Below are 26,963 nucleotides of genomic sequence, written 5' to 3'. Positions count from 1 at the left end.
AGAGGTCCTCTCTTGTCGGGCAGTGCTTGATCATTAAGGGCTGAGAGGTTAAGTGTAAGACCATTGAGGATAATTCCTGATGGGCTAATCTTGCACCTGCCCACAGTCCCTAGGTTTTTATAAGATGGCTTGGCCCAGGGACCACTTAATGTAAGTGTTGGGCCCATAGGGTCCATATGATGGACTCAAGGGGTTCATTGAGTTTTTCAGTGAATTCGGCTGGGCCTTGTATTAAAGGCTGGGCCGAACCCATGTGGCTGGTGTGTAGATCAATGCTTGGGTCCCACGCCATACAAAGAAGCCCAACTGGGCAGCAGGTTGGAAAGTAATTAGACACTGAACACTTAATGGGCCAGAAGCCCATTTCGAGGTGGGCTGATATGATCACCCATCCTTGGGGCGAATCTGAGATTAATGTTAGTAAAAGGATTGGGCCTTTAGCCTTATCCACTCTTGGAAACCAAATTCAAATTAGATTTGAATCTGGTAACCTCCTAATAAGATCAGGAGTAAGCTAACTTTATCTGCAGATAGGATTAAGATTATCCCCTATCCAAATACTGATTTGGATTGGGATAACTCCTAATTAGGAGGTTTCTTAATCAAGAAGAAAGGAGGAGAAACCCTAACCAAGAAGGAGAGAAATACAACAGATTTCGAATCAAGAAAAATCGCAAGAAAGGTTCCTGCGAATTGAGATCAGATCTCATACTCCAGAAAAAAAAAAAAGGCAGTTCAGCCTTTTTGCCTTTAGAGTTCTCCTCCTGTCGCCGCCATCTCCTTTGCAAGATCAGATCTTTGCAGAAAAGAAAGTCAAGAAATCTGTTCTTGACATCAGTCTTGCAAGAAAGACTGAAATAGATTCAGTGTTTAGTGCTTCCAGAGGATACTTGCGAAGGATCCAGTGTGTAGGACGCACCCTGCTGGTTCTGTTCCATCCACAGCTGTGTCATCTTCAGCAGGAACGGATCTTGGAGCATCCTTTGGGTGTGAACACCAACTTTGGGAGATAGTGCTTCTCCGGATCAGGTATATTCCTCCCATTTGTCTTTTGGTACAGATCTGGTTTGATTATGGTTCAAGTAGGATCCTTGAATATTGTATTCTAAATTTAGGGAATATGATTCCCAGTTGGGAGAACGTAGGAAATTTTTTGAAATTCGCCCACCCATTCCGCAACCTTTATGGCGTCCATTAGATGGATCCTACCATTCTTTCAGATACACCCTTCCACTTTTTGATCCAACAAAGGCCTTCTAAATTTAGGGCACCAAACCACCTGCTCACCTCTTATCTCATAACATTGAGCAATCTTAACTTGTTCAGCAAACCTGTACAGCCTTGGGCATAGATCACACAGTTTCCAACCCTACTCCACTCATCCTCCCAAAATCTCACTCTAGCTCCATATCCCACATTGAATCTAACCAAGCCCCTGAATTCCTGATTGAATTTCATAATACCTTTCCAAACACTCGTCCCAAAAGAGATTGACACCTCTCTCAGTTCCCACCCAAACCTCACCACCCCATATTTCCCAACCACCACTCTCCATAAGGATTCCCTCTTCCTATCCAACCCAAACTTCCAAAGCCATTTACCCAGGAGAGCTTTATTAAAAGTTTTTATTCTTTGAAACCCTAGTCCCCCCCCACCGAATCTCCTTCGGCCTACAAAACTTTTCCCACTGTTGTGGGACTTAACAGAATGGGCCTGACCCATTATATTTCTGTTATGTATTTGCTTCTTATTACTGGGTGTAATGGGCATGGGCTTATTATGTCTTGTGTTTTATATTTGCATCTTGGTGCCACCTAAGCAGGGGCATAGTTGTCAATCCCAATATTTATGTGGTGTTCTCATTTAAATAACACCATAGGGCTGGAGAGACATAAGTTGCTGCCCTTTTTCTCCTCAAACTTCCTCTTCTCTTCTCTCTTCTTTTCTCTAATCTAGGGCTAAGAATCTTCATGGTATCAGAGCAATAAATCTGTCCTAGATCCTGGTCAGTTTTTTCTCTTTTCTTCCTTTCTGGTTGTTCCTTTCTTCCTCTCGAAACCCTAGTTCTGTTCTCAGCTTTCTAGGGTTTCACTTCTCTCTCTAGGTCTCTTCCTTGGAGTTTCAGACCAAGGATGCCCTAAGTTGGTAGGCCATGAACTAGTGCAGCATGGACTGCAAGTGGTCAAGTATGACTACTAGAGAGACCTGGTGGTGCAGGTCTATGTGCTGGACAGTCAAACATAACAGCCCCAGAAGTTTTCTGCGTTATTGACAGTAGAATACTGTGGCTCAAGTAGGAGTTACTACACTTGGACTGTTGCATTTTTTTAGATTGAACTTGGAAGAGAGTTCTGTGGCCTATTACTTCAAAAGCTGAAGAGTAATAGGTTGCAAGTACTAGAGTTGCAGACCAAGTGTTCGATCAGTGGTGCAGCCCAAGCTCCTCTTTATTTTTACTTGTTGGTGTTTGGGGGGTGATTTCCCAACATATAAGCCAAAAGGTTCTGATTGTTTCTGCAATTCCTGGGTAGGATTCAAGAGAGCTAGAGACCATCATGTCTTCAAATACTAGTGAGGCACCATCGAAGGAAAACAATTCAAGTGAGGGATTTCTTCAATATGGGGAATCCTAGTTATCCTAGTTTTCAAAGTACCATTGTGAAGTTGGATGACCACAACTTCAAGGAATGATCTACTTCAGCAAAACTTCATATCAGAAGTTCTGGATTATTGGGATATATCAATGGTTAGAGTAAGGAAGATGGAGGAAGACTCTCATGGAAAGTGGTGTAGGGAAAATGCTACTGTCTGTCTTGGTTGTCCTCCTCCATGCTACTGTTCGTCTGTCTTTAGGAGTTTTGGCCTCCCTCTTCTTTGGAATCAAGGTGATAAAAGTAGCATTTACTCCTGGTGAAACCTCCCCTTTGGAGAAGAATTCGTTAAAGACTTCCAAGATTTCTGATTTCACCATATCCCAACACTCAATCCTAATCAATGGTGTAGCAAGGGAATTCTTCCCGACTAGGAGAGGAATTAGGCAACGTGACCCCCTATCCCCATTCTTGTTTACCCTAGTGATGCAGTAGGGCTGGAATGAACTATCAGAAGACAGAAAAGATAGAGAGAGAGAGAAATACCAAGGAATCACTCCAAGGGGTCCTAGAATCACTCTAGGGTTTGTAGGAATCACTCCATACAGAAAAAAGAGCTCTAAAGAAATCTTCAATTCATTCATTAGCTTCAAAACGAAGAGAATACATCTCTTTATAGAGTGACTTGTGTTGTCCGGAATACTGTTCACCATAATAACTAAAATGCCACTCCTTGTCTTGTGCATCAAGAAACACAATAGCTTTCTATCTACTAATACAAATAAACTGAAAATTGAAAGACAAGTCCTACTAAACTAGAGGAACAAGATGTTATAGCCTAGGCCCACACAGGACTAGTTAAAATGACCTAAATACCCCTGACCAGCTCAGTCCAAGTCCCAAGAGTCTTCCCCATGCCAAATCAGAACCTGTTTGCTGGCCTTCTTGCGATAATAGGTCTTATAATGGCTGGACCAATCCACATCACCTAGTGGCAGAAGTGCTAAGCAGAACGGTGGCAAAAGCTGATGGTCTAGGCCTTATCAGGGGTTGGAGAGTAGGTAGAAATCAGGTGATTGTTACCCATCTCCATTTTACGAATGACACCATCTTTTTCTGTGAAGGAAACAATGAGGAAGTGGTGGAAATTTTGAAGGTGTTGCTGAATAGTTTTGTGGGAGCGAGAGGGCTGAAGTTAAATTAGACCAAAAGTGGAATTGTAGGGATCAATTCAGAGGAAAGAGAACTAATAAGATTAGCTGAGATCTCGGAGTGTGAGATCAGAAGCTGGCCATTCAGTTACCTGGGTCTACCCTAAGGAGGAAACCTAGGTCAATTGAGTTTTGGAAACTAGTCTTAGAAAGGTTTGATAGTTAGCCCTATGGAAGAGGAATTATATTTCGTTGGGTGGAAGAATAACCTTGATTAGAGCCACACTGGCAAACCTCCCCACCTACTTCCTTTTCAACCTTTAGAATCCCTTCAGGTGATTGTTACCCATCTCCATTTTACGAATGACACCATCTTTTTCTGTGAAGGAAACAATGAGGAAGTGGTGGAAATTTTGAAGGTGTTGCTGAATAGTTTTGTGGGAGCGAGAGGGCTGAAGTTAAATTGGACCAAAAGTGGAATTGTAGGGATCAATTCAGAGGAAAGAGAACTAATAAGATTAGCTGAGATCTCGGAGTGTGAGATCAGAAGCTGGCCATTCAGTTACCTGGGTCTACCCTAAGGAGGAAACCTAGGTCAATTGAGTTTTGGAAACTAGTCTTAGAAAGGTTTGATAGTTAGCCCTATGGAAGAGGAATTATATTTCGTTGGGTGGAAGAATAACCTTGATTAGAGCCACACTGGCAAACCTCCCCACCTACTTCCTTTTCAACCTTTAGAATCCCTTCAAGGGTAGCAAAGTGTTTAGAGAAGTACATGAGAGATTTCTTTTCAGATCCAGAAGAGGAAAGGAAGGACCATTTGATCAAGTAGAAGCAGGCTAGCAAACCTAAGGAACAAGGGGGCTTAGGAATTAGGAACATCCTAATAAAGAATACAGCTCTACTAGGTAAGTGGCTTTGGAGGTTTCCTTTTGAGAGTAATAGACTATGGCACAGTGTGATTGAGAGCATTCATGGGGTGGATGGAAATGGTTGGGATGCAAAAATTTCCCCTCATAGTTCTTCAGCTTCTCCTTGGAAAGCAATTCATGAAATTTACCCTACTTTCTCAATTCCATCTAGTTCGATGTGGGACAAAGGTAATAAAATTCTGTTCTGGGAAGATTAGGTAGGAGAAACCCCACTTAAGACTAATTTCCTGACATCTTTATGCTATCAAACCCCAAGGAGGAAGCTATATCCATTTTGGGAACACCATGTCCAAATGGTGTGAACTAGAACTTGGGCTTCAAAAGGGAACTTAGGGAAAATGAGTGTGAGTCTTTAATCTGTTGCTACACCTTCTAGGTCAAATCCACTTGGACCTATCACTGGGAGATTCTAAAATCTGGGTAGGCTCTCCAGACGGCATCTTTTGTTGCTCTTCTTTCTTCAGAGTACTTGCTTCCCCCAACCCCCTAGGTGGGGATTTCCCTGTGAAAGAAATTTGTGCAAGCCTATTTCCCCAAAGATTCTAGCCTTCTATTGGGAAATATTCCTTGGTAAGGTAAACCCTTGTGATATGTTGCAGAGAAGAAGGCCATACATTTGCCTTTCTCCTCACATGTGCTCTTTGTGTAAGGAAAGTGGTGAGACCCTATCTCATTTAATGATATTTTTTTCTTTCGTGCTTCGAATTTGAGATTTCTTTTGTACTCTCTTTGGCTGCAGGTGGGTTCCCCCTCAATATGTGGCAGGACTCCTCAATCGTGACTTCTTAAGACAATGAAAGAAAAGAGAGATGGTAATGTGGAAAAAAATAAAGGAAGCAATTTGTTGGATAGTGTAGGAAGAAGGAATAACAGGATTTTCTCGGAAACAAGCAGCACAATAGAGGAAGTGATTGATAGCATCAAGGTAAGTAGTACATTGGGTAAAATCCTTGGACAGTTTTCAAGTCTTTTTAGTCACAAACATTCTAAGAACCTAGTCTGAAGTAGCACAGTCATCGAAAGTAAGAGATAAAGTAAGGCTGGAGTGGAAACCACCAGAAGGCAATAAAGTGAAACTGAATTTTGATGGGAGCTCCTTTGGAAATCCGGGTCTTTCAAGAATAGGCATTCAGAAATTCTGAAGGCTGAACTTTTGGTTATGCTCTCAGGACCGATTGGCACCAGAAATTCATTGGAAGCTGAACTTTTGGCATTACTACAAGGTTTAAAGCTAGCCAAACAGTTAGGATACAGGCATGTTGAGGTGGAAGGGGACTAAAAAGTAGTCACATCCTGGGCAGCAAACAGTAGCCATACCCCGTGGACATTTAAACATGTGATTAGGGAAGTGGAGACGAATGCAAAGGAGGTTGAGGCTGAATTTAAATGGGTCCAAAGTCACGCAAATGGGCTAGCTGATTGTTTAGCAAAACAAGGGGCACAAAGACAGCAATTATTTTGGGATGCACTGTAATGAGGGATAGAAAAGAGGGATTAAAGGGATCACCAGTCCCATCACCAATTTGTATGAACTGTTTACAATCTGAAATTTAAATAAAATACATGTTATTGATAAAAAAAAAAAAAAAAAAAAAAAAAAAAAAAAAACATTATCCAACTGCTTACAAGATATGGGAAAAATTGTCCAACACTTATGGACAAAGGTAAAACAATGGTGTACAGGTTAACCCAAGACATTGCAACATTTTTTTTTATAAGTAAAGAGTCATATTCCATTGCAACATTGATTCAAGGGAATTTGTCTGCTGCGACTTATTTTGCTACACTTGAGGGACTGTAGGAAGAGCTTGACCACCATCTTATCATTGATTGGAAGGATTCAAAGGATAAGGAGATTTATGTAAAACAAGTTGAAGAAGGGTGTTCAAGTTTCTTGTTGGATTTGATTCTTCATATAAAAGTATTAGATCTCAGATTTTAGGGAGGGAGGAACTACCTAGCCTGCAACATGTCTTTTGTATTATTAGAAATGAAGACTAGGAGGAATGAAATGAAGATGGATGCTACACAGCAGGTGGAACTTTCAGCTCTTGCTGCAGCCACCCAAATGGGGGGTAAGGGGGAAGAGATACACCAATGATACTTGTTGGATTTTGTATCCCCATCTGAAACCAACAACTCTCAAAAAGGAAAAGAAACCAAATAAGGGTTAAGGATCCCATGGGCATGTAGCAAGTTCCAATATGGTTAATGGTGTGAGTAAATTTGCTACTTCTTGTGCTTCTCCTCATATGGAACAGACCACCAATGCTCCCAATAGCTTCCCTGACTTGACAACTAAAGAGGTAGACAACCTTAATCAAGCTATGGCCCAACTAAAACAATCTTATGTTGCTTCCTCATCTTTTGCCAAGGCAAGTATTTTGTCTGCCCTGAGTGCTATACAGTCTTGTTCCTCCAACTCATGGGTTACTGACTCAGGAGCTTCTAAGAACATGACCAACGACCCCTCTTTTCTTTTTTTTGATCAATAACACTTTCATTAACTCATCAGTAGAAAATTTACAAGTGGAAGACAAACACACTTATCTTCCAAGAGTCACAAAGAACTTCAAGAAAGGAAAAAAGAAAATACAAAGATACAAAGACACTAATGTTACAGCTTAGCCAAAAACAAAGAATCCCTTTCTGCCCCTTGTTTTGCTAAACCGTCAGCTAGGGAATTAGCTGATCTTTTAATCCAACATGTCTTAACTTCCATCTCCTGCACCAGCCATTTGAATTTCCTCTTCTCATTATTATACTTCCATAAATCATTTTGATCTTTAGTCAGCCACCCTATCACCACCTCTGAATCACCCTTCAAATATAAGTTTCTTGATGTTCAATTCCTTAGCTTTCCGGACTCCTTCCATAACTGCACATATCTCAGCCACTCATTACTGACTTGGTCAAAGTTTAATTTCCGCACTCCTTCAATTCCTTAGTTTCCCCTACTACATCCATCAAAGTTTAATTTCAAGAATCCACTAGGTGGGGGGGTCCAAGCCACACTCATTACTGACTTGGTCTGCATGCAATTTGCAATTTCACCCCACTTCCTCAACATGTCATCCACAGTGTAATCTGTGAATATTTCCAAAGATTTCAGCCACTGTACCGCCCTAAAATGTATGATAGCCCTCAAATCTGCTATTCCTCTCTGAGTTTCTGAGAATATCCTGGAGTTTCTTTCTTCCCACAGTGTCCAACATACTGCAGCCCTTAGTCCTCTCCACATTGTCCTTCTCCTTTTTAACCGCCACCTGAAAAATGAAGGGGAGAAAAGGTCGTGCATGTCTGATGGGGGATTCCAGCTGCATCCAAATAAGGAGAAAGCCCAATCCCACAATGACCTCGCAAAGTGGCAAGACACCATTAGGTGAAAACCAGTCTCCCCATCTGCTTTACACAGAACACACCACTGAGGTGACAAGCAAGTATTTGGTCTCTTCTTTTGGAGTAGATCACCAGTGTTGATTCTTTCCAAATAGGCTTCCCAACAAAAACTACCAACCCTAGGAGGTATAGCTCTGCACCAAACTTCACCAACAGGGAAAGGAGACAAGGTAGGAGTGGTGGACTGACTTAAGACTTTGAAGAACGAAGCACAAGAGAAAATGCCATTGGGGGTAGGTGTCCAAATTTTAGAATCCGCCCTAGTGGGGTCTAAGACAACGTTATCAAGAAGTACAAGAAGGCTCAAAATACAGTCGAAGTCTGAGTCCCTCAAATCCCTTCTTAGACCCAAGTTCCACCCAATCCCAGAAGTGCAAGAGGACGGGGTGGTGAAAGACGAGATCGGCTCATTTTTCAAATCAGAAAGAGCATACAAAGACGGAAATTGATCCTTTAGAGGGGCGCTCCCCACCCAGGTTTGTTCCCAAAATTTTATGGAGTTGTCGGAATTCAAGTCATACCTGATATTAGGAAAGAAAACTAGTAGCAGGTCATGAATGGCTTTCCAAGGAGAATTGCTTGTGATCCTAGCTCTGATTCCAGCATCCCATCCATTGTGCTCCAGCCCATGTATACTTGCCACTATTCTAGCCCATAGCTTCTCCTTCTCCATAGGAAACCTCCACAACCACTTCCCCAGCAGAGTCATATTCCTTCTCCTAATACTCCCAAGCCCCAAACCACAACACGACTTACTCCTACACACTATTTCCCAGCTAACTCTATGATCCCCCTTCTCCTCTCCCGGCTCCCACAGGAAATCTATCATTATCTTCTCTAATTTGTTAGCAATCTTCACTAGGATTTTAAACACCGACATGAAAAAGATGGGTAAGTTAGCAAGCGTGGCCTTAATTAGTGTAATTCTCCCACCAAGAGAGAGGTAGTTCTTTTTCCAGGATACCAATCTTTTTTCAAACCTTTCCATCACCGGGTTCCAGAAACTCACTCTCTTGGGATTATCACCTAATGGTAATCCTAAGTAGTTCAAAGGCCACCCCGAAACTTCACACCCCAACACTTCAGCACTCTCCCTGATCTCTCCCTCCTTCAAATTCACCCCCACTACACAGCTTTTCCCAAGGTTAACCTTCAAATTGGACATTTGCTCAAACAGTTGTATCACCGACTTTAAGTTCTTGATAAACCTCACATTACCACCTTCACAAAACAGAATCGTGTCATCAGCAAACTGTAAGCGAGTGAGGGGGGTTTTCACCCTCCCAACCCTCCATCCTCTAATGAGACCCCTAGAATCTGCTCTGTGAATCAGTTTCCCCAAAACCTCCGCAATTAAAATGAACAAGAAAGGAGAAAGGGAGTCTCCTTGTCTTATACCCCTACTGGATGGAAAGAAATCTATCACTGTCCCATTCACTAGCACTGAATAATGACAATTCCGGACAAAGCCCATGATCCACTTACACCATCTAGTCCCAAACCCGAACTTAATTAAAACTTTCCTCAAGAACTCCCAGTCCACCAAGTCATAAGCCTTTTCCAAGTCCAGCTTACAGACCACTCCCTTCTTCTTATCCCTCTTAAAGTTCTCCACACTCTCATTGGTAATTAAAATCTGGTCTGTAATTTGTCTTCCACTCACAAAAGCTCCTTGATAGCGTGCAATGATATCTGACAGTACCTTCTTCGGCCTCAAAGACAACGCTTTTGCAATGATCTTATACAAGCTATTAACCAAGTTTATTGGCCTAAAATCCTTCGGTTGGGATGCATCTTTCTTTTTTGGAATTAAGGCTATAAATGTAGAGTTCACACCCGGATTAACAATTCCTCTCCTGAAAAACTCCTCAAACACCCGCAAGAGATCATTTTTCAATATATCCCAAAAATCCTGATAAAAAGCCATTGTAAACCCATCCGGCCCTGGAGCTTTTGTTCTATCCATAGAAAACACAGCCTCCTTGATCTCTTCTAGATTAAAGCTTCTTTCCATCCTTCTCCTGTTCTCCACCCCTACATCTGGCCAATCCAAACCTTCTACCCACACCCTTCTACTCACAAGCCTTCTTAGAATACATTTGAAGTGCTCCACACAGGCCCTGGCAATCTCCTCTTGCTGTACTAACTCAACTCCATCTACTACCAATTTGGAGATAAAGTTCTTCCTTCTCCTGCCATCTGCTAGAGAGTGGAAATACCTAGTATTTCTATCTCCCTCTTGCAACCATTTACACCGAGATTTTTGCCTCCAGCTAATTTCCTCCTTGTGCAGGCAGTCCTCTAACTGTCTTCTCAATTCTCTCCTGAGGTCATTGTCTTCCTCTCCAAATTCTCCCCTTTCTTCTTTAAAGTCGAGGCTTTCAATCTTCTTCATCAAGTCTCCCTTTCTTTCTTTTGTTCTCCCGAACTCTATCAAATTCCACTCCTTGATTCTTCCTTTCAAGAATTGTAGTTTCTTATGGAATCTCATCCCCTCCCACTCCACCAGCGGGTTACACTCATGCCACCACTCCTCACTTTGTTAGGAAACCCTGGATGAAGTAACCACATATTTTCAAATCTAAAGGGGGTAAGACCTCCACACCTTCTTTCCTCCTTAAATAACACTATGGACCAATGATCCGAGGTCACCCTTGGGAGAGCTCTAGAAGCCAAGGTTCCCCAATGTTCTTCCCAATCCAAAGAGAACAGGAATCTATCTAGCTTAGAGCAAATGGGTCTACATTGGAGATTTGACCACGTAAATGCCTTGTGTGCTAGGGGAATCTCTTTAAGCTCAAAGGCATCCACAAAATTGTTAAACTTCCTCATGCTTTTTGTCACCCTCTGGTTAACCTTATTGGACTCTTCCGAGAATCTAATCACATTGAAATCCCCACCCATGCACCAAGGCCCATCCCACAACCCTCTAACATCAGCCAGTTCCTCCCACAGCTCCTTTCTCTCTCTGTAGTCATTCGGTCCGTAAACATTTGTGAGCACCCACATATAATCATCCTCTTGCTGCTTAAACTTCATAGAAACCGAGTACTTTCCGATCAACTCCTCCAGACCTTCAACCATATCCCTCTTCCACATTGTTACAATCCCCTTGAAAGCACCCCACAATGGAGCCGCCACCCAGCTAATCCCCCTGGCTTTCCAAACGCTCCTTGCTCACTTGTCATTAAACTCCATTCTCTTAGACTCTTGCAACAGCACAATGTCTGGGTCATACCGTCTTATTACCTCTTTTATTGTTGCTCTCTTCTTCACACTCCCAATTCCCCTCACATACCAACTAAGAATCTTCATTCCGCTTCTTTTTTACAAACCCCTTGCCACCTACCCACTACTTTCCCCCTTTCCTTCTATCTCCTTTTACCTCGAGCTTCTTGTCTCCTTCTACATCTCTCTTTAATCTCTCTACTTCACTCAACCTCCTCTTCTTTGTTATGATCTGCATCTTCCTCTTCTGTAAACTTTCTTTCAACTCATTCAAATCTTCCAGCCTACAGCCCAACTTCCCTACAAATTCTGCCATCGTGTCTTCTCTCACCGATTCCACTACCCCTACCCTTCCTACAGAATCCCCTTCATCTCTGTCCACCTGCCTTTCCTTCCTCTCCTCTAGTCCCACCTCAATTCTTTCCTCTCCAACCTTCCTCCCTTTAATGTTACCTCCCTCCTTCCCTGCTTTCTCCCCCGTAATCCTCTCCATCTCTACCCTCAATCCTTTCCCTCCTCTCCACTAACCCCTCCTCTCTTCCTTCCTCCCCTTCCCTCCTCCAGATCAGTTTCCCTTCCACATCCTTAAACACTCTTTCAATGATTTCCCACACTTTTCCACTCCTATACCTTTCTTCCCGCACCTTCCCACATTCCTTCCTTCCCCTCTCCCCCTCCTCAGAGAGCCCGCCTACTAGTTTGGCTGCATATTCATGGGCTACAGGACATGGTACAGGAACGGAATCTGGAACCAAGGACACAGGAGACACATTAGTAGCACAAACCGAAAACACATGGTTACCTAGGACTGATGGACAAGCTAGAAAAGGACTGCTCCCAGCCTCCCCCTCTTGTTCCGGAGGTTGGTAAACAATTATCTTCCTGAGTTGGTTGGAAAGTACTTTTGTCCTTTGGTCAACCTGGTGATCTTTCCACTCTACCCCTGGGTCACCCCTAGATGGCATATTCCTACTCTGCTTCCGGTTCTCCCGGTTTTCCCCTTTTGATAAACCTTGCACACTCTGTGGTCTTGGGAATGAGATAACCCGATTGCAGTCTTCATCCTGAAATAACCTTGCAATATTCCACCCTTCCATGTCACCTCCAACACAGCTGCCTTCATCGTTTACACTGCCCACACTAGAGCCATCAACAGAAAGGTCTTCGATTCATCATCGCCTTCACCGCACTGCACCCATCCTTCAAACTTCTCTTTCTTCTCTTCAATTCTTCCCCTATTTATACTTGGCTTCAGCCTCTCTGAGAAGCCTCGCACGGGGCTAAACTCCTTCGGACTTCGTTGGGAGACCCACTGTAACACCCTCTTCTTTTCTGGTTTCTGGCGCTGCGCGCATTCCCCCATTTGCCTCGCGACTGGGGACAATGATAGACCGTAACCGTTGTCTATCATAGTCGAAACCCCGGTCACGTGTTTCATTAAAGGCTCACACGCCTTTTTAACAAGCTGGGTCGGGCCCGCTGACCTGTTTGAGCCTTTAAAAAAACCACTAGCAGCCCACATGGGCTTTTGCATTGGCCCATTCTTAAACACCCGTGAGCTCACGTGACTTTTAAGAAGGTCACGCACGTCCAACCCCGGGCTCAACTTGGTTTTAACCGGTCTATGTTCGGTTCTTCCTTGGACCAACCCCTTTTCCTTGTTCAAAAAAGTCTTGGCGCCAGTTACAACCTATGCAAAGGACCTGCCACCCTCCAGACTGTTCACTGCTTCCACACACGAAAATCCCACCCCCTGCCTACTACCCTTTTGTTTCTCCAACAAATGTTTTTCCATTTTAGTGAAAGTGCTTTTCTTATTTGAATCCTCCAACCCTTTCTGGCCACGCAGCTCTTCTTCTTTAACCTTCTCATCTCCCTCCCTACAAGCCTCTTTCCAGAGCACCGATTCAGTGGATGAAGCCAACCACACTGAGTAGCAATGCCCTTCAACTAGCACCTCTATCTTGCTTCTAGCCAAGATAAAGTGAAAGTACTTAATGGCACTCTCTCTACCATTATGGAAAGGAGACATTCAACTTGGGAAGGATTTCTCTTAACTCTACCTTACATGTTCCTTATTTTACTGCCCACATACTTTCAGTTTATAAAATAACCAAAACCTTGGATTGTATGATTGTATTGTAACTCTCTTTCCTTCTCATTGTGTTTTTTAAGATCAACTAGCAATCACAATGTCACCAAGGAGTCTAGTGCCACTATTTATCTATGGCATGCCAGATTGGGTCATCCTTCTCTTTGTTAAGAGTCTTGTTCCCAAATCTTTTTGAATAGTAACTCTTGAGAGTCTTTTTTGTGATGTTTGTCAGTTGTCCAAGCATTCTAAAGAAAACTCTCCAAGTTCTAGTAATGAAGTAAAAGATCATTTTGATTTAACTCACTTTGATCTGTGGGTCCTTTACTAATTACTTATGTGAATGGCTATTGTTACTTTATTAGTTTTATTGATCATTTCATAAGGTGCACTTGGATTTATTTTATGAAAGAGCAAGAAGAAGTACCTAGAATCACTATGGTATTTCGCAAGATGATTGAAACTCAGTTTGAGAAGGTGAAACAGTTCCAATCAAGCAATGCCGCTGAAGTTCCAAGAATTCCCTAAATGTGTTCTTTGAGGATGAAGGGACTTTACATTAGTCCTCTTGTTCTACACTCCACAATAGAACAAAGTTGCTGAGAGAAAGAATAGACATTTAATGGAAACCAGTCATGCTTTATTGTTTTAAAACAAGGTTCCAAAGAGTTTATGGTCACATGTAGTGCTCACAACATCCTACTTAATCAACAAAATGCCATCCAAGGTATTGGGCATGAAAACCCCTTTCTCTATTCTCCATCCAGATCAACCTTTGTTTTCTTTGCATCCAAAGATCTTTGGTTGTGTCTATTTTATACATCTTAAGGATCCCAAAAAGAACAAAGTTGGATGCTAAATCTATCCGTAGTGTGTTTTTTAGGTGACTTACCCACACAAAAGGGGTATAAGTGTCTTTATCCTATTTTTCAGAAGAAAGTTGATCACCAAAAATGTCACCTTTTGTGAGTCCCAGTCCTTTTTAAACCCTCTGGAAATCTCTTCAGGGAGAGACTTGCAGGGTGGAAGAGACTTCGTCTAAAGCTTCTCCTTCTATTGAGTCCTCTTATCAAAAAGAGAATCTTGTTGATGTGACACCAACTGATACTACTCTTAGCACGAAAGCTATTGCTCCTAATATTAATGATGAGAGAGAGCTAATTCTTTATCGCAAAAAGAGAAAGATGGATAGACTCGCTGAACACCACAACCAATTGGGTGCTACTAATGTTGATCAAGGTATTGTTCCTCCGACTGATTCTACTTGCTATTATTCTGATTTGGCTATTTGCCTTGACGAAGCATGTCCAATAATGCACCCTTCATCCTACAAATAGATATGTTTCTTACTCTCATTTGTCTCATGGCTCACTTTTTTATTTCTGTTTTGTCTTCTGTTCCCACTCCTTCCAAGTACTCTAGGACTGTTTGCAATCCCAAATGGAGGGAAACTATGAATGAGAAAATGAAATCCTTAGAGGGCAAATACTTGGGAGTTAGTGGATCTACCAAAGAGGATGAGCATTGTGGGGTGCAAGTGGATCTATAATGTTAAACACAAGGCCGATGGCTCCAATGAGAGGTATGAGGCTAGGCTAGTTGCAAAAGGATTCACCTAAAAGGAGGGCATTGACTATAAGGAAACCTTTGCTCCAGTTGCTAAATTAAATACCATACGGGTGTTACTCTGTCTAACAGCTAATCTCTCTTGTGAATTGCATCAATTGGATATCAAGAATGCCTTCTTGAATGGAGACTTACAAGAGGAAGTTTACATGGATCTTCCTCCAAGGTATGACATGGGAGGAAAAGTGTGCAAACTAAAGAGGGCCCTATATGAACTTAAGCAATCCCCAAGGGCTTGGTTCGAGATATTATGCAAAGCAATGAAGATAGTTGGACACCAACATAGCAGTGTTAATTACACATTGTTCTATAGAAGAAATGGAGAAAACCTAACAACATTGATTGTGTAAGTTGATGATAATGGTGGTCACCATAAATGATCCAAGGGAGATTCAAAAGTTGAAATGCTTCCTAGCCATAGGATTTAAGATCAAACATATTGGATCTTTGAGGTATTTTCTAGGAATTGAAGTTGCTAGATCTAATGAGGGAATCTAATATCTGTCAAAGGAGACAGGAAAGCTAGGAGCAAGACCTGCAGACACTCCTATTGAGCGGAATCATGGCCTACAAGAAGGTGATGGAGAGTTATGTCCTGATAGAGAGGGATACCAAAGAATTGTTGGAAAACTACTTTATTTATCCCTCACCAGACTTGACATTGCCTATTTAATTTATGTTCTTAATCAATTCATGCATGCTCCTTGAGTCTCACATATGAAGGCAGTGGAAAGGATCTTGAGATACCTCAAGACCTGTCCTAGAAAGGGACTATTGTTAAAGAAGCATGATAAAATTGACGTGGAGGCTTACACTGATGCTGACTAGGCTAGTTCCCTTGGAGATAGGATAACCACATTAGGATATTGCACCCTTGTAGGTGGGACTCGAGTCACTTGGCGAAGTAAGAAGAAAACTGTAGTAGCTAGATCAAACGTTGAAGCTGAGTATAAGGCTATAGCTCATGGAGTTGCTGGCATGAGCTACTGAATTACTTTGGCTCAAAATTCTCGTAAGTGAATTGGGGATAAGGAGGCTTTCAAAAAAAATTGGGGATAAGGATGACTGGACCTTTGAAGTTATATTGTAATAATCAGGCTACAATTAACATTGCAAATAATCCAGTTCAACATGATAGAACAAAGCACATTGAAATTGATGAACACTTACATGCCTTCTACAAGACACCTAGTGGATGTGTTCACCAAGGGTATTACTAGACCAAGATTTTTGGAGCTTCTATGCAAGTTGGCCATGATAGATATCTATGCTCAGCTTGAGAGGGAGTGTTGTGGACTTAACAAAATGGGCTTGGCCCCATTATATTTCTATTATGTATTTGTTTCTTATTACTAGGTTTAATGGGCCTGAGCTTATTATGCCACCTAAGCAAGGGCACACTTGTCAATCCTTGTATTTATGTAGTGTTTTTTTTTATCAAAAACAATTTCATTAATTCACCAAAGAGGTCACATAAGGAAGACAAACACACTTATCTTCCAAGTACAATCAAGAAAACAAAAGAATAGGTAGAGACAAAAAATTACAACTTAGCCCAAAACATTGAATCCCTTTATGCCCCTTGTTTAGCTAAACCATCAGCTAGAGAATTGGTTGATCTTTTGACCCAGCACATTTTAACTTCCATCTCCTGCACCAGCCACTTAAATTTCCTCCTCTGATTACTGTACCTCCATAAACCACTGTTGTCTGCATTCAGCCACCCTATAACCACCTCCGAATCCCCTTCAATTAAGAGTTTTCTGATGTTCATCTCCTTGGCTTTCTGGACTCCTTCCATAACTGCAAAGATCTCAGCTCTAAGGGAGTCACCCACTCCAATTGGGCCTAAGAACAAGGCAAGAATGACCCCATTCTCATCCCTAATGACACCCCCAATCCCTGATTGTCCAGGGTCCCCCTACTACTCCCATCAAAATTTAATTTCATGAACCCAACAGGTGGAGGTGTCCAAGACACACTCATTACTGACTTGGTCTGTGTGCACTTTGCTATTTCGCCCCACTTCCTCAACATCTCATCCACTGTGTAACCAGTGAATAGTTCCATAGATTTTAGCCACTGTACAGCCCTAAAATGAATGATAGCCTTTAGTTCTTCCACCCCTCTCTTAGTCGCTGAGAATATCCGGAAGTTTCTTTCTTCCCATATTGTCCAAGATACTGCAGCCCTCAAACCCCTCCACATAGTCCTTCCCCTTTTCCTACACCTCTTGAAGACAGAAGGGGAAAAAAGGCCTTGCAAGTTTGATGGAGGGTTCCATCTACACCCAAAGAAGGAAAAATCCCATTCCCAAATTGACCTCGCAAAATGGCAAGACACCAATAGGTGAAAACCAGTCTCCCCATCCGCTTTACATAGAACACACCAATGGGGAGACAAGCAAATATTGGGTCGCTTCTTTTGGAGTAGATCACCAATGTTGAATCTTTCCAGATAGGCTTCCCAACAAAAACTACCAACCCTAGGAGGGATTGCTCTGCACCAAACCTCATCAACAGGGAAAGGGGGGGGGGGGGGTTACAAGACTGGTGGACTGGCTTAGGACTTTGAAAAAGGAAGCACAAGAAAAGAAGGCAGTGGGGGTAGAGGTTCAAATTCTAGAGTCCGCCCTTATGGGGTCTAAGACAACATTATCAAGAAGAAGTTCAAGAAGGCTCGAAATATTAGCAAAGTCAGAATCCCTCAAGGCCCTTCTGAGACCCAAATTCCATCCAAGCCCAGAATTGGAAGAGGACGGGGAAATGAAGGATGAAACTGGCTCATTTTTAAGATCAGATAGAGCATACAAAGAAGGAAACTGGTCCTTTAGAGGGGCATTCCCCACTCAAGTTTGTTCCTAGAATTTTATGGAGTTACCGGAATTCAGAACATACCTGATATTGGGGGAGAATACTGGAAGCAGATCGTGAATGGCTTTATAAGGAGAAAAGCTTGTGGTCCTAGCTTTGATTCCAGCATCCCAACCATTGTGCTCCAGCCCATGTATACTTGCCACTATTCTAGCCCATAGCTTCTCCTTCTCCAAGGGGAACCTCCACAACCACTTCCCTAGAAGAGCCATATTCCTTCTCCTAACATTCTCAAGCCCCAAACCACCACAAGTTTTACTCCTGGACACTACCTCCCAGCTGACTCTATGATCCCTCTTCCCCTCTCCCGGCTCCCACAATAAGTCTTTCATCAACTTCTCCAACCTATTACATACCTTCACTAGGATTTTGAACACAAACAGGAAGTAGATGGACAAATTAGCAAGTGTGACCTTAATCTGTGTAACTCTTCCACCAAGAGAGAGGTAATTCTTTTCCAAGAGACCAATCTTTTTCCAAACCTTTCCACCATCGGGTTCCAAAAGTTCTCCCTTGTAGGGTTGTCACCCGGTGGTAACCCTAAGTAATTCAATGACCACCCTGACACTTCACACCCCAACACTTTGCACTCTCCTTGATCTCTCCCTCCTCCATATTCACCCTTGCTACACAACTTTTCCCAAAGTTCACCTCCAAGTTAGACATTTGCTCAAACAGTTGTATCACCAACTTCAAGTTCCTGATAAAGCTCATATTGCCACCTTCACAGAATAGAATCATGTCATCAGCAAACTGTGAGTGAGGGGGTTTCCGTCCTCCCGACTCTCCAACCTCTAATGAGACCCCTCGAGCCTGCTCTGTGAATCAATTTCCCCAGGACCTCCGCAATTAGTATGAACAAGAAAGGAGAGAGAGGGTCTCCTTGTCTTATACCCCTACTGGCTGGAAAGAACTCTACCATTGTCCCATTCACTAGCACTGAATAATAACAATTCCAGACACAGTCCATGATCCAATTACGCCATCTACCACCAAACCCAAATTTGATCAAAACTTTCCTCAAGAATTCCCAGTCCACCAAGTCATAAGCCTTTTCCAAGTCCAACTTACAGACCACTCCCTTCTTTTTAGCCTTCTTAAAGTTCTCCACACTCTCATTAGCAATTAAGATTTGATCAGTGATTTGTCTTCCACTCACAAAAGCTCCTTGATTTTGTGCGATGATGTCTGGAAAAACCTCCTTCAACCTCAATGACAACACCTTAGCAATGATCTTGTATATGCTATTAACCAAGCTAATTGGCCTAAAGTCCTTCGGGTGGGAGGCATCTTTCTTTTTTGGAATCAGAGCTATAAATGTAGAGTTCACACCCGGATTGATAATTCATCTCCTGAAAAACTCCTCAAACACCAGCAAAAGATCATCTTTAAAAATGTCCCAACAGTCCTGATAAAAAACCATTGTAAACCCATCCGGCCCTTGAGCTTTTGTTCTATCCATAGAAAACACAACCTCCTTAATCTCTTCCAAATCAAATCTTCTTTCCAACCTTCTCTTGTTCTCCACCCCTACATCCGACCAATCCAAACCTTCTACCCACACCCTTCTACTTACCGGCCTTCTTAGAATGGATTTAAACTGCTCCACACAAGCCCCGTCTATATCCTCTTGTTGTGTTAACTCAACTCCACCTACTACCAATTTGGAGATAAAGTTCCCCCTTCTCCTTCCATCCGCCAAAGAGTGAAAATACCTAGTGTTTCTGTCTCCCTCCTGCAACCATTTACACCGAGATTTTTGCCTCCAGCTCATTTCCTCCTTATGCAGGCAATCCTCTAACTGTCTTCTCAAGCCTCTCCTGAGTTCCTTATCTTCCTCTCCAAATTCTCCCCTTTCTTCTTTAGAGTCAATGTTTTCAAGTTGGTCCATCAGCGTTTTCTTTCTTTCTTCTAACCTCCCAAACTCCAAAAGATTCCACTCCTTGACCTTTGCTTTCACAAATTGTAGTTTCTTATGGAATCTTATCCCCTCCCAATCCACCATTGGGTTACAGTCATACCACCACTCCCATAATTTATTGGTAAACCCAAGGTGGAGTAACCACATGTTTTCAAATCTGAATGGGGCGGGTCCTCCACTCCTTTCCTCCTTACAAATCACTATGAGCCAATAATCCAAGGTCACCCTTGGAAAAGCTCTCGAAGCCAAATTTCCCCAATGTTCTTCCCAATCCAAAGAGAACAGGAATCTATCCAACTTAGAGCAGATGGGACTAGATTGGAGATTTGACCATGTAAATGTTTTGTGGGCTAAAGAAATCTCTTTAAGCTCAAAGGCATCCACAAACTTCTTAAACTTCCGCATGCTTTTTGTCACCCTCTTATTGGTTTCCTTCGAGTATCTGATCACATTAAAGTCCCCACCCACACACCATCCCATCCCACAGTCCTCTAACATCAGCCAATTCCTCCCACAACTCCTTTCTCTGTAGTCATTTGGTCCATATACATTTGTGAGCACCCATACATAACCATCCTCTTGCTGCTTAAACTTCATGGAAACCAAATACTTCCCAATCAGCTCCTCCAAGCCTTCAACCGCATCCCTCTTCCACATTGTTACAATCCCCCTCGAAGCACCCCACGAAGGAGCAACCACCTAGCTAATCCCCCTAGCTTTCCGTACACTCCTCGCCCAACTATTATTAAACTGCATTCTCTTGGACTCCTGTAACAGAACAATATCTAGGTCATACCTCCTTATCACCTCTTTTGCTGTTGCTCTTTTTCTTGCACTCCCTATTCCCCTCATGTTCCAACTAAGTATCTTCATTTCCAATTCTTTCTTGACTCCCTCTCTACCTACCCACTACTTTCCCCCTTTTCTTCTATCTCTTGTTGCCCCGAACTTCTTATCCCCTTCTACATCTCTTATCAGTCTCTCTACTTCACTCAGCTTCCTCTTCTTTGTTTTTATCTCCTTCTTCCTCTTTTGTAGACCTTCTTTCAGCACATTCAGATCTTCCAACCTACACCCCATCTTCCCCACAAATTCTGCTATCATGTCCTCTTTCACCGAACCCTCCACCCCTATCCTTCCTACACTTTCCCCTCCAACTCTGCCCCCATGCCCTTCCCTCCTCGCCTCTGGTCCCACCCCTCTCTCCTCTCCAACCATCCCCCCTCTCCAATTACCTGCCTCCAACCATGTTCTCTCCCCACATTCCTCTCCCACTCTACCCTCCTTCCTTTTCTTCCTCTCCACTGACTCCTCCCCTCTTCCTTCCTCCCCATCCCTCCTCCAAATCAGAATTCCTTCAACTTCACTAAACACTCTTTCAATGATTTCCCACACTTTTTCGTTCCTATACCTCCCTTCCCGCTCCTCCCCACAGTCCTTCACTTCCTTCTCCACTACCTCGAACAACCCACCATCTAGCTTGGTTGCATATTCATGGGCTACAGTACATGGCGTCAGGACGAAATCTAGAACCAAAGACACAGGAGACACATTAGTAGCACAAACCGAACTCACTTCTGGGATAGATGGAAAGGTTGGAAAAGGACTGTTCTCGACCTCCCTCTCTTGTTCCAGAGGTTGGTAAACGTCTGTCTCCCTGAGTTGGTTGGAAAGTACTTTTGTCCTTTGGTCACTCTGGTGATCTCTCCTCTCTACCCCTGAATCAGCCCTAGGAGGCGTGTTCCTGCTCTGCTTCAGGTTCTCCCGATTTGCCCCTTCTGTTGTACCTTGCACACTCTGGAATCTTCGAGATGAATTAGTCTGGTTACAACCTTCACCCTGAAATAAGCTTGCAATATTCCAGAGGTTAGTAAATGTCTGTCTCCCTGAGTTGGTTGGAAAGTACTTATGTCCTTTGGTCGCTCCGGTGATCTCTCCTCTCTACCCCTGAATCACCCCTAGGAGGTGTGTTCCTGCTCTGGTTCAGGTTCTCCCGATTTGCCCCTTCTGTTGTACCTTGCACACTTTGGAGTCTTGGAGATGAATTAGTCTGGTTACAACCTTCACCCTAAAATAAGCTTGCAATATCCCACCCATCCATGTCACCTCCGGCATAGCCACCTTCGTCATTTACACTGCCCACGCTGGTACCATCATCTGAGCTTTCGTCCAAATCTTCATCTTCCTCACTACATTGCACCCAGCCTTCATCCGCCTCTTTCCTCTCTTCTGCTCTTTCCCTTGCATATCTTGGATTCGGCCTGTCTGAGGAGCGTTGCAGGGAGCTAACCTCCTCACAATTCCGTCGGGGGACCCACTGAAAGTTCCCCTTCTCCAACTTCTGCTGCTGCGAACGTCCCCCATCCATTCTCACCATTTGGGACAAAGATAGACCAAGTTCACTATCTAGTAATGATCTATGTTGTGTCTCCTTACCCCGACCTCATTCGAAAAAGACCTGTGTTTGGTATTAGGCCCGCTCGACCTGCCCGCGTGACCACTTAAGTTGTCACGTGGGCCCTTAAATGAGTGACCCGATTCACTTTCCAACCCGCCCAACCCACCCACGTGACACTTTAAGTTGTCACGTGGCTCCTTCCAAATTTGTCCCGGTTTAATCTTCAGCCCGCCCGACCCACCCACCACCTTCACCGGCTCGGACCAAGCCATTCTGCTCCCAAAAGCAATCTGCTGCTTTGTCACGTCAGCATAAGATGAGGAGCCCACCCTAATTTTGTTTAATTCAAACCCATTTAAATTAATTTCCTTAAATAGGTTGCCTATTTGTTTGGTTTTCCACAGCCGACACAGTAACCCCAGATTTAACCTTCATCTGCTCCACCTTTTCACCGCCCTCCCTCTTCCCTCCACGTGTCCACCACCTGCCATCTCATCATCTTCGACCTCCTTCCCACCATGACCGTTTGACTTCTGAAGCCACCCAAACCTTGTACCAGGCTTCATCCGAACAGATATCAAAGAACCTCGGCAAGTTCTTGTGTCTAACACCAGCAACCTGTAACTCCACTGCACTCAGGTTACATCTATCAGCCTTCACTAAAATACCTCCCAGGCTCTGCACTATATACTCAATAACAGGATCCTGCCATAGGTGAAATGGAAGGCCTATTAGCTTCAGCCAAACACACCCATCTTGAACTTCGACTTCATTGCAGATTGGGCTCCAGTTCTGAACCTGTATCAGACCTCCATCCACCACAACTGCTTTGAAGCTTAGTTCCTGGTTGCCTACATCAAGCACGGCTTTCGTCTCCGCAAAAGGGAACAGCATTGCTTCATTCCCAGCACCTATCTCTCCTGAAACTGTCCTCAGAACCTTCTTCCAATCTGTCACCCCTTTAGCAGCCACTAACACCATTCTTTTCTTCCATTTCTCCTTCCCCACTCCTACCAATATTCTTCGATGAATAGAAGAGCAAGCAACCACCATTTCAGGAATCAAATGGCCTTGCACTTCTATACTCCCAGAGGTACCAATCGATGATGCCTCCTCCTGAGTATTTTGACTCTGGTCTTCAAGCTTTTGGCCAGTTGCCTTCCCTCCATCCACTCCCTTCTCTTCCGAAGCTACAAGGTAAGACTGCAGCACCTGCACAAAAGCCATCCACCCTTTTCTGCAATCTCCCTTCCGGCACACAAAGCATTTGTTTTTCATTTGTTCCAAAAAACTCCACCACAGTGACGAACCACCCTTTCTTGTTTCTATTCAGTTCTGTTACATATCTCTTGCCTGGAACTGACATGGAATTTTTCCAACCATTCACCTTACCAGAGTTGATAGCCCCATCTATGAAACCTTTCATCCATGCTATAACCTCCTTTGACACCAACAACTGTCACCCTGTTATTCTCTCTTATTTTCAGTACAACCTTTCCTTTGGTCCTTTCCTCTTCGAACTTGAACGTCTTGGCTTCGATCGACACCTCAGACCTCCATCTTCCTACTGCTCTGAATCCTCTCTCGCCCTCCATCAAGAGGTCCTCATTACAATGCTACAGAACTCATTACAATTTCCATAAACCAACCAATGCTACAGAACAATAAACCCTCTAGGCTTCAATCTCTCTTTCCTAGATATTGTGCCAAACAACAAGTATAATCAGAACAGCAAGGATCAAACAGTATACCTTGTCATCCAGCCCTCGAAACAAAATAATGGGGCAAGCAAAATTATCTACAAAGTTGATAGGAGATCTCTCAATGAAAGCACCTTCACTCCCTTCAATCAATGGAGAGAATGGATGTTACACTCATAAAATTATCTACAAAGTTCTATTCTCATCATCCCAATCCAGTCTCGTCCTTGATGCCCTGTTCTTCCTAGCATCCTATACTCTACCTCCAGAACTTGGACCATCTTCACAGTGCCATACCTACACATAGACAAGCTGTTATTTTCTTTCACAGAACAGAGAACAAACCCCTCCTTCCTGCTAACAAAGAAACTTAAAAAGTTTACATTAAACTAACACAGAAATAGAATACCACTCTTAGAAAATTACTACAAGTCATTGTATTTATGTAGTGTTCTCATTTAAATAACACCAAGGGGCTGGAGAGACATAAGTTACTGCCCATTTTTCTCCTTGAACTTCCTCTTCTCTTCTCTCTTCTTCTCTTCTTCTCTTCTTCTCTTCTCTAATGTAGGGCTAAGAACCCACTTTACTAAATGAAACTTCTTAGTTCAATTGGAGCCTTCCCAAAGAAAGTCCCTCTGAATCTTCTTTATCTTGTTGGCCACTTCAATTGGAATCTTCAACAATGAGAGATAATAAGTAGGTAAAGTAGACTAGGGGTGTTAATGGACCGGTTTTGGATTGGACCCCGTTCAAATCAAAATCAATTTGAACAGATTGAATGGACCAATGAGACATACTGAATTGGACCATTCCAAACTTAATGGTCCAAATTATTTATTGGATTGGACTGGACCTGGTCCATCCATTATGGATTTATACTGGAGTGGGTCCAACTGAACTGATATTCGGTCCATTAATAGAAGATAAGAATACAGGTGTCAATGGACCAAGTTTGGATTGGAACCAATCTAAATTAAAACCAATTTGAACAGATTGGACAGCCCAAACATTGAATTGGATTGGTCCAAAATGGTCCAAAGTATTCATTTCAAACATGAAGTTAAATATTAGTTTTTTTATGTAATGGATTATTTAGTTGATCTATTACATTCATTTACATTTTCTATGAGTTCAAATTTTGCTTTAACTGATTCTATCATGAAGTTTTGAGTCTTAAGGTTTACAAGACAACTTCAGAACATATTCTTTTGTCTATAACCTTAGTTTCTTGGCCTTGTTTAATGATTTGGAACAAGATAATAATTTAACAAGGTGTGTCTATGCTTCTTTTATCATTTCATAAAATATCATTCTATATTTTTGCATATTTTACAATGTTTCCACCATGTCTATAACTTTTACAACATTTCCATATGATATTTCCAACATTTCAGACATGTTTCCTATATTTGATTGATCGGCATTTCCACCCGCACCAACATTTTAAAACTTGGTTGTGATAGAAATTACTATTTTTTCCTCTCTTTTTTTCTTTCATTGGCAACATAGTAAAGTTTTATTAATGGGAAAAAGAGGAAAAACAGAAGATGCAATGCAAAGACTCCAATGAAGTAGTGTTACCTTCAATTGACCAAAGTTCATTGTGGCTGAGATCTAGCATTTGGACCCATAATAAATTCTCAAAAGAACCAATTCTTGATAATGATAATTTACTGAGTCGCAGGCAGATAGGGTTACATAGATATGAAGGATGTGCTTCTCTGTATTTCCAGCAGTATGTCAGCAAAGACTCTCTATTGGAAACCACCTGAAGAATAACACAACTATGAGAATTTTCCAATCACATCTTATCAGGGTATAATAGGTGACTACTACATCTTGTTACATTGGCAGGTTGGACACATACTTATTAAAAGAAAGAGGAAATTATATGTTTCCTAATTGAGGATACAGTCCCCAGGTTTGAAATTGAAAGAGTAAGCAAAAGAAGCCAGGACAGTTATTTAGTCAGAACAAGCTGGAACCTTGTTTATACACAGTTTTTACATGTCATAGCTGAGGTAGCAGCCCAAAATGGATCACAACTTTTCCCATGTTACCCTCTTTCCATACAGAAATAAGAAGCTCAATAGCCCCCTCTGTAATGTGACAAGATAGGCTTATTTTCCCAACTCGTATTTTATTTAAGGGGCCAGTTAGGGTTGCAATTTGGAGAAGATCAACCTGAAACCTAATTGCCCCAACCCAATTTTGGACCTGATTGGCTGGGGCTTTCAGAAATCACATTGGTTAAAACCATGTTGAAGTCAAGACAATTTTGGATGGGTTGGATTAGGATTGAGGCCTCAGGCAATCTGAACCTGATCCCCATGTATGTTTATATATTATATTTTATTATATTTATATGTATCATGTGTTAATATCTTTGAGTACTACTAAATGTTTATGTAATTTTAGTCTTAATGAGATGTAAAAAGTCATAACACAATTAAGTGGAAAAGAAAAGCCATAACACAAAACAATATTGAGATTTTTTTATCTTGCATTCGTCGAGTTAACTTGATCTGACAAACCGAATGCAATTATGAAAACCAGGTTGCCCAAGTTGGCTAGGGTTACTTATCCTACAGTCAGATTGCACCTAGGTTGGGCTCTTCTGCTTGAGGATTGGGTTGGATTGGGCTAGGGTTGAGGTACCCTCTCAATCCAACCCAATCCCTAGTTACATCAGATTCCCCACCCAAAACAACTGAGGTCTATCGACCCATTGTTTTGCTAGTACATCTGCCACCCCATTTGCATTTCTTCTAACCCAGCTCAAATTAGGATCGATTTCCTATGCTAGGTAGTCAATTTCCCTGAAAGCATGTCTACAATTCTAAGCTGCTGAATTAATTTGCCTAGTCCAGGATATGACCAGTTTTGAATCTCCTTCAAAGTTATACCCCTATAATTCATAAAAGAGAAATTTAATGTTACAGTTTGATAGAGCTGTGGAGAGGGAGCTGGTGGAAGGTTTCCAATGTGAAGCCCAACGGGACTGCTATTCCAATCCTGCAATATGCTGATTTATACACTCTTCTTCTGT

General features: G+C 42.5%; 1 protein-coding gene across 1 annotated transcript in view; it reads right to left on the bottom strand.

Moving 5' to 3' along the window:
* RGTA1 (RAB geranylgeranyl transferase alpha subunit 1) overlaps positions 1–26,963 on the bottom strand; it is a 57,783-nt gene that overhangs the window by 9,876 nt on the left and 20,944 nt on the right. The window contains exon 7 of the mRNA XM_088945604.1: positions 25,496–25,682. Within this exon, the coding sequence (XP_088801730.1) occupies positions 25,496–25,682 (187 nt within the window). The remainder of the gene's footprint in view (positions 1–25,495; positions 25,683–26,963) is intronic.

The sequence above is a fragment of the Nelumbo lutea genome, chromosome 5 (assembly GCF_056320005.1).
Source record: "Nelumbo lutea isolate HS-2025 chromosome 5, American lotus-T2T, whole genome shotgun sequence".
Taxonomy (NCBI): Eukaryota; Viridiplantae; Streptophyta; class Magnoliopsida; order Proteales; family Nelumbonaceae; genus Nelumbo; species Nelumbo lutea.
Note: the sequence above shows the minus strand (reverse complement) of the source record. Positions and strands in the feature narration are given on the sequence as shown.